This window comes from Myotis lucifugus, unplaced genomic scaffold (genome assembly GCF_000147115.1).
Source record: "Myotis lucifugus unplaced genomic scaffold, Myoluc2.0 scaffold_41, whole genome shotgun sequence".
Classification (NCBI taxonomy): Eukaryota; Metazoa; Chordata; class Mammalia; order Chiroptera; family Vespertilionidae; genus Myotis; species Myotis lucifugus.
The window spans coordinates 1,793,277-1,802,211 of record NW_005871089.1 but is presented as its reverse complement, the minus strand read 5'-3'; the positions used below and the strand labels follow the sequence as shown (position 1 = coordinate 1,802,211).

Here is an 8,935-nt window from a genome sequence, read left to right as displayed (position 1 = left end):
AGTTCTCATTGGCATTTCACTTTCTTCCCTAAAGTGGCTCATGGTGACAGAGGATGACTACAAGTTGAGTTTGCATTGACTTATAAGCTATATTTCCTGAGAATTATACTGAGGCACCTTAGATTCTTAATGAATTTTTTAGAAATCCTATAGCTTCTTGAGGTAGAATGATGTAGGGGGAATTACCAAGTGTCAATGAAATAGATTCATTTCAATAATGTTTCAAAGGTACAACAAGGTGTTGTTCAGACCTTGCTCCTATAAGGATAATTTTGTCCCTGCCTAAGAGTTAGAACACTGGATTAGCAAGGATACTCCTGTTCATTCTGAAGTTATGTCCACCTTTCACACTACAAGGATTAACTTGTCACAGGTATTCCCTGTGATGGTTCATTCAGATGTTAACCAAGAAAATGCTAAAAGCAGGACTTGGATTAATTTTTTATTCAATGTGAAATAATTCAATTATTTCTTTTATGGCATATTTTCTTTAATGTGAAATAGGGTTGCCTGCATTTTAAGTACTATTAGTTTGTTTCTATAATTCAGTAGTTCCCAACCAGAGGCCATTTTAGTCCCTAGGGAACACTTAGCAATGTCTGGAGACATTTTTGGTTGTCACCACTGGTGAAGGGGCATTACTGGCATCTAGTGGGTAGAGGCCAGGGAAGCTGCTAAACATCCCACAATGCACAGGAGAGACTCCAAAACAAAGAATTATCTAGCCCAAAATGTCAACAGAGCTGAAGTTGAGAAACCCTGATATAGGTAAATTTTGAATATTTTATAAGTTCATTCTTAACATTAGCTATACTTCATGGCATTTTCTGAAAAATAAACCCATAATTCACAAGCATCTTATGAATCGGTGCAGACAGACTCTTTCCCTATATATTATTTTTTCTTAATATATATTTTTATTGTTAACAGTACATATATTACAGATGTCCCTCATCTCCCTCTTTCTCCCCTTCCATACCTTGCCCCATCCAAGCCTTCACCCATGGGCTATGCATATCTATATGTAAAAAAGCCTAAGTGATCGGCTGACCAGCCAGTAGCTATGACATGCACTGACCACCAGGGGACAGACACTCAATGCAGGAGCTGCTGAGTGATAGCAACTTTGCAGAGTGCCCTCTTGCACTCTGGGACCCCCTGGGGGATGTCGGAGTGCCAGTTTTGGCCAGATCCCTGCAGGCCAGGCCAAGGGACCCCAACGGTGCACAAATTTGTGCACCGAGCCTCTAGTATGTATATAAGTTCTTTGGATAATCTCTTCCTGTCCGCCCCACTGCCCTCCCCTCAGAGATCCATCAGTCTGTTCGATGTATCCATGCTTCTGGATCCATTTTGTTCATCAGTTTATTTTGCTCATTAGATTCCACATATAAGTGAGATTATGTGATATTTGTCTTTCTTGGACTGGCTTATTTCACTTAGCATAATACTTTCCAGGACTATCTATGCTGTCTCAAAGGGTAACAGACCCTTCTTTTTACAGCTGCATAGTCTTTCATTGTGTAAATGTACCACAGCTTTTTAATCCACTCATCTACTGATGGGTACCTGGGTGGCTTCCAGATCTTAGCTATTGTAAATAACTTTGCTATGAAAATAGGGCTGCACATATTCTTTCTGATTGGTGTTTCAGGATTCTTAGGATATATTCCTAGAAGTGAGATCACTGGGTCAAACGAAGTTCCTTTTTTAAATTTTTTGAGGAAACTCCATGTTGTTCTCCATAGTGGCTTCACTGGTCTGCATTCCCACCAGCAGTGAACTAGGGTTCCTTTTTCTTCCCATCCTCACCAGCACTTGTTTGTTGATTTGTTGATGGTAGCCATTATGGCAGGTGTGAGGTGATAACTCATTTTAATTTGCACCTCTCTGATGATTAGTGACAGAGCATTTTTTGATATGTCTCTTGGCCATCTGTATGTCCACTTTGAAGAAATGTCTATTTAAGTCCTTTGCCCATTTTTTAATTGGATTGTCTTCCTTTTGTTAAGTTGTATGAGTTCTTTTTTTTAATATATATATATTTTATTGATTTTTTACAGAGAGAAAGGGAGCGGGATAGAGAGTTAGAAACATTGATGAGAGAGACACATCGATCAGCTGCCTCCTGCACACCCCCACTGGGAATGTGCCCGCAACCAAGGTACATGCCCTTGACCAGAATGGAACCTGGGACCCTTCAGTCCGCAGGCTGACGCTCTATCCACTGAGCCAAACCAGTTAGGGCTGTATGAGTTCTTTATATATTTTGGGAAATTAAACCCCTTATTAGATGCATCATTGGCAAATATGTTCTCCCATACAGTGGGTTTCCTTTTCATTTTGATGATGGTTTCTTTTGCTGTGCAGAAGCTTTTATTTTGATGTAGTCCCAATTGTTTATTTTCTCTTTAGTTTCCTTTGCCCTTGGAGATGTATCCACAAATATACTGGTATGACAGATGTCTGAGATTTTGCTGCCTATGGTTTCTCTTAGGATTTTTATGGATTCATGCCTTACATTTAAGTCTTTTATCCATTTTGAATTTATTCTTGGGTATGGTATAAATTGGTAGTCTAGTTTCATATTTTTGCATGTAACTGTCCAATATCCCCAGCACCATTTATTGAAGAAACTGTTTTCACTCCATTGTATGTTCTTGTCTCCTTTGTCAAATATTAATTGAATGTAATGTCATGGGTCTATTTCTGGGTTCTCTGTTCTGTTCCATTGATCTATATGCCTGTTCTTGTGCCAATACCAGGCTGTTTTAATTAGAATTTCTTTGTAGTACAGTTTGATATCTGGTATTGTAATCTCTCCAACTTTGTTCTTCTTTCTCAAGATTGATGTGGATATATGGGGTCCTTTTGGTTCCATACAAATTTTTGGAATATTTGTTCTAGATCTGTGAAATATGCCATTTAATATTGGTTTTTTAATAGGGATTGCGTTGAATCTATAGACTGCTTTGGGTTGTATGGACTTTATAAGGATGTTCAGTCTTCCAATCCATGAACACGGCATATGTTTGTGCTTGTTTGTATCTTCCTCTATTTCTTTTCTCAATGTCCTATAGTTTTTTTGAAGGCAGTCTTTACCTCCTTGGTTAACTTTATTCCTAGGTGTCTTATTACTTTTATTGCAATAGTAAATGGGATTGCTTTTTTTGTTTCTCTTTCTGAGTTCATTATCTATATATATAAAAGCCTAAGCGACTGTTATGACCAGTTGACCGAACGACCGGTCAACCAGTCACTGTGATGATGCACTGACCACCAGGGGGCAGAAGCTCAATGCAGGAGCTGCCCCCTGGTGGTCAGTGTGCTCCCACAGCCAACCTCCCATGGCCAGCCAACCTCCCGTGGTCCCTCCCCCCAGCCAGCTAGCCCCGATTGCCGGCTAGGCCAAGGGACCCCTCCCATGCATGAATTTATGCACCGGGCCTCTAGTTGGTATATAAAAATGCCATCGATTTCTGAATGTTGGTTTTTTTATACTACTACTTTTCCAAATTCATTTGTTAAATCCAGTAGTTTTTTGTGGAGTCTTTAGGTTTTTCTATGTATAATATCATGTCCCTGAAAATAATGGCAATTTTGCTTCCTCCTTTCCAATTTGTATGCCTTTTAATTTTTCTTCTTGTTTTATTGCTGTGGCTAGGACTTATAGTACTATCTATAATAATAAAAGCATAATATGCTAACTAGACTGGACAGCTGAACGACCTTCTGGACGTCCTTCCAGATGACCTTCCGGATGAAGCTGGGGCTGTGAGGGCCAAGGCAAGCCACTGCGGCTGCGAGGGCTGAGCCCCTTGCATGAATTTTGTGCATCGGGCCTTTAGTGTTGAATAAGAGTGGTGAAAGTGTACATTCCTATCTTATTCCTGTTCTTAATGGAAACGTGTTTAGTTTTTTGCCCACTGAATGATATTGGCTATAGATTTGTTATATATGGTCTTCATTATGTTGAGGTATGATCCTTCTGTTCCTACTTTGCTGAGAGTTTTTATCAAAAATGGGTGCTGGCTTTTTGGAATGCCTTTTCTATGTCTATTGATATGACACGTGATTTTTATCCTTCATTTTGTTTATGTGATGTATCACATTTATTGATTTGAAAATATTGTACCAGCTTTTCATCCCTCCAATAAATCCCACTAGGTCATTATGTATGATTTTTTTAATGTATTGCTGGATCCAATTTACTAATGTTTTGTTGAGGATTTCAGCATATATGTTCATCAGGGGTATTATCTTGTAGATCTCTTTCTTTGTAGTGTCTTTATCTGGTTTTGGAATTAGGATAATGCCGGCTTCATCAAGAAACAAAGAGAGAGGACCCAAATAAATAAAATCAGAAATGAAAGAAGTGAAGTAACAACTGACACCATAGAAATACAAACGACTGTAAGAAAATATTATGAATAACTATATGCCAACAAACTGGACAACTTGGGTGAAATGGACAAATTCCTAGAAGCATACAACTTCCAAAACTCAATCAGGAAGAATCAGAAAACCAGAATAGGCCAATAACAAGTAAGAAAACTGAAGCTGTAATAAAACTCCCAGCAAATAAAAGTCCTGGACTGGACAGCTTCATAGGTGAGTTGGTTACCAAACATTCAAAAAAAGAACTAACACCTATCCTCCTCAAACTATTCCAAAAGATTCAAAAGGAAGGAAGACTTGCTTAGACTTTCATAGTTATTGAGGCTGTTTTTCCCACATACCCTTCTTGTAGCTGACAACTAAGTTGTGTGGTCTAATATAGTCACCTAGTGGTCAGTGCAGGCCACTACTCCATCTTTTCTTCTTTTTTTTTTTAAAATATATTTTATTGATTTTTTACAGAGAGGAAGGGAGAGAGATAGAGAGTTAGAAACATCGATGAGAGAGAAACATCGATCAGCCGCCTCCTGCACATCCCCTACTGGGAATGTGCCCGCAACCCAGGTACATGCCCTTGACCGAATCGAACCTGGGACCCTTTAGTCCACAGGCCGACGCTCTATCCACTGAGCCAAACCGGTTTTGGCTCCATCTTTTCTTCTTGATGTTCATAATTCAATTTAACTCTACCTCAAGCAGTATCATCCTCTCTTCCACAAAGAGAAGTAGAAATATCGTAACACATTACTATCTACTGTCAAGGATGAGTAAGCAGCTTTATTTTACATCTTTTATTAAAGGGCCAAATATCTCTGGCTCTGCCTTGACATTTTTGGGACTTTAAATCAGAATAAATATATGGTCTTCTCATCTTTTCTATTTTCTATAATTATAGTATACTATTCCTTTGTAGTTCTATAATAAATTATTACATTTCTAGTAGTGATCTATTACTGGGTAAATATACTATTTAGGGTTAATCGGGCTAACAGTTTAGCTACTAATGAGAGAGAATTACTCACCCACAGCCAAAATAGTCATTCTTCTTCCAGTTCACGGTGGAACTGGAAGTACCTTTGGAAACTTTGGAACTAAATATTAGGTCTGACCAGGGATTCACAACCTATGTGGGGAAGTACCAAGAGGGTATACAAGGGTATATAAGACTGAACCAAATCTCTTAAGAACTAGCTAGAGAAATTAATAGTTACCGAAGTTTTCAGATTTGCCCTTATCTTCAACAGATGGCTGATACTGTGGTCATGGGCCTACCCTGGTTGATGCAAATTTCACAAGGCTCTTATATAGTGGCCCAGAGACCCCCAGACTCCTAATAGTATGCTGGATTTGTGGAGTTCTGGGCCAGAGCTATTTGTAGTGTATCAGCTGCAGGGAAATACAGTGTCTGTTACCACCTGCCAACAAAGTTGATTACAATTCATTTTATAAGAAGAGGTCCTCTGAATTTTAAGAGATAGTCACAATAAAACTTACAGTGTATTAAGGAATTTTTTCCTTTGGAAGATTTAAATGTACTTCAGGAATTTCTCAGTAGAAGGAGTAGCATAATTTCTCTCTTTTCTTCCTAAATAATATTTAAAGAGAACATGGTCTTTGGATAGCTGGGGGAATACCCTTGTGACTAGCTTAGCAGAATCAATCTGAAAAACAACTTTTTATTATTAACTTTCCAGTTATTCAGGCTCCAGGCCTGAGCTATAAAAATGCAAATATACCACAAGCAGCTCTTACAAACTATTAAAAACGTAGTCCAGACATTTATTTATGCTTGTTTTATTTCCTATATTTCTCTAATTTTTTTATTTCTCTTTTATCTTTCCTGCTTGATTATTTCTCCTTCTCCTCCCTTCTTTTATAATCACTCTTCTTCCCTGTGTATATTCTCTCTTTTCTCCATTTTGCTCTTAATCTTCCTCTTCCACAACCTTTACTAGTTGACATTTGGGTATTATTTCCCTATCCCCTGTTGCATGCCAGGCAGTCTACTAAGCACTTTTAAAATACAAAGATCATGAGAGATTCCAAAATGGTGGTGGAGTAAGTAGAAGCTACATTGACACTATCCCAGGAACAAACTGGAAATAAAACTAAAATACAGAAAACCACCCTGAAAATTCAATTGAAGACTAGCTGGAGAGAACCCTGATAACCAAGGACAGAAAGTGGAGACCACATAGAGACTGGGAGAAAATGCGGAGGTGCGAAAAGGCTGGCCAGGCTCCATAGATAGCAGCTGAAGTTCCAGATGGTTAGCTCAGCTGTGGAGAACTCCGGAGTCCTAAAACCCAAGCTGGGCTCCCCAGCCCAGAGCACCAGAATTTAGAAAGGTGCCCACACAATATCTGGCTGTGAAAAGCAGCAGGGTTACTGTCTGCCAGTGAGAGACTGCTGGAATGCAGGCACACACTTACAGGTCCAACGCACAAAATTTCGTGTGCAGCCACTCATCCTGGGCTCTGGCAGAGGGAGGGCAGAGTGGACTGGAGCTGTGTGAGCAGAAACCAGGAATGGGGGCTCTGGGAATGGAGCTCAGTGGGCAGCCACCCAGGTTTCCTGTGCTGAGTCATTTCCTCACTCTGCAGAGGAAATCTTTCTCCTGCTGATCCAGGCAATTTTTGCCTAGGGGAAGGCAGTTTCCCCCACTCTTAGAAGACCTGTCCACCCTCCCTGTGGTTGATAGCCTGAGGCTAGTCAGGGCTGATAACAATCAGACTGCAGGTAGAGGCTGGTCTCTGGAGGCTTTGAGTCTTTGCCTGATCTTATCCCTGGACTGGGGCTAGGAAAAGCAGAACTTGGTGCACATCTTGGACCTTTCTAAAGACACTCAGGCCCAGCAGAGGCAGCCACAAGCTGTGGATTGCTGATAGCCCCAAACAGGGTACTCAGGGCCAGTCAGAAATAGAGATTGGGAGGAGTAGCAGATCTACCTCATACATAGACACAAGCCCAAACAGAAAGCCAAATGGGAGACAAAAGAAAAGAAAAAGCCCCAAACAAAAGAATAAGAGAATTCTCTAGAAGAAAAACTAAATGAAATGGAGATAAGAAATTTATCAGACATAGAATTCAGAGTAATGATGGCAAAGATGCTCAACAGCATGAAAAAAAGATATAGTAACTATAAAGAATGACACAGCACTAATAAAGAACACAGTGGAAGGAATACACAGCAGATTAGGGGTAGCTGAGGATCAGATCAGTGAATAAGGGGACAGGGTAGAAAAAAATCACTCAGTCAGAAAAGCAAAAAGAAAAAACAATTAAAACACAGAAGGACAGCTTAATGAAGCTGTGGGCCAACATGAAAACTAACAATATTTGCATATCAGATGCAGAGGGGAAGAAAGTGAGCAAGGAATAGAGAACATGTGTAAAGAAATAATGGCAGAAAACTTCTCTAACCTGGTGAAGGAAAAAGCCACACGGATTGAGGAGGCACAGAGAGTCCCAAGCAAGAAGAACCCAAACAGCCCTAGCTGGTTTGGCGCAGTGGATAGAGCGTTAGCCTACAGACTGAAGGGTCCAAGGTTCGATTCCAGTCAAGGGCACAGTCTGGGTTGTGAGCTCTATCCCCAGTGGGCATGCAGGAAAGCAGCCCATCAATGATTCTCTCTCATCACTGATGTTTCTATCTCTCTCTCTCTCTCCCTTCCTCTCTGAAATCAATTATATATATATATATATATATTTTTTTTTTTAAAGAAGAACCCAAACAGGTCCATGCCCAGACACATCAGATTTAAAATGTTAAAAATTAGAGACAAAGAGAGAATCGTAAAGGCAGCAAGAGAAAAGTAATTTGTTACCTACAAAAGAGCTCCCATAAGGCTTTCGGTGGATCTCTCATCAAAAACTCTACAGGCTAGAAGGGAATGGTATAAAGTATTCAAGGTAATGAAAAGCAAGAATCTGAAACCAAGATTACTATATCTAGCAAGGCTATCATTCAAAATAGATGGTGGGGAAAAAAAGCTTCCCAGACAAAAAAAGGCTAAAGGAGTCTGTCACCACCAAACCAGCACTGCAAGAAATGCTAAAGGGATTGCTGTAATGAGAAGAAAAAAATAGTGAAAGATATGCATAAAGAATTAAAATGGTAATAAATAAGTACCTATCAATAATAACCTTAAATTTAAATGGATTAAATGCTCCAATCAAAAGATACAGGGTAGACGAATAGGTACTAAAACATAATCCAAATATATGCTGTCTACAAGAGACCTACCTCAGAACAAAAGACTCACACAGGATGAGAGTGAAGGGATGAAATGAAAATTTTTTTTCCCTGAAAATAGAAACAAACAAAAACTGGGGTGGCAATATTTATATCTGACAACAAAATACACTTCACATTGAAGGCCATCAAAAGAGACAATAAAGATCACTACATAATATTAAAGGGATCAATCTAACAAGAGGTTATAACCCTGGTAAACATATATGCACTCAATATAGGAGCACTTAAATATATTTAAAAAAAATTCTGGAGAACTTTAAGGGAGAGATTGACAGCAAT

The 8,935-nt window shown here is 39.3% G+C and overlaps 1 protein-coding gene across 1 annotated transcript in view; it reads right to left on the bottom strand.

The window, feature by feature from the left end:
* The window catches only part of LRRC49 (leucine rich repeat containing 49), a 170,716-nt gene that overhangs the window by 19,766 nt on the left and 142,015 nt on the right, over positions 1-8,935 (bottom strand). Inside the window, 1 exon segment of the mRNA XM_023753166.1 lies at positions 105-125. Within this exon segment, the coding sequence (XP_023608934.1) occupies positions 105-125 (21 nt within the window).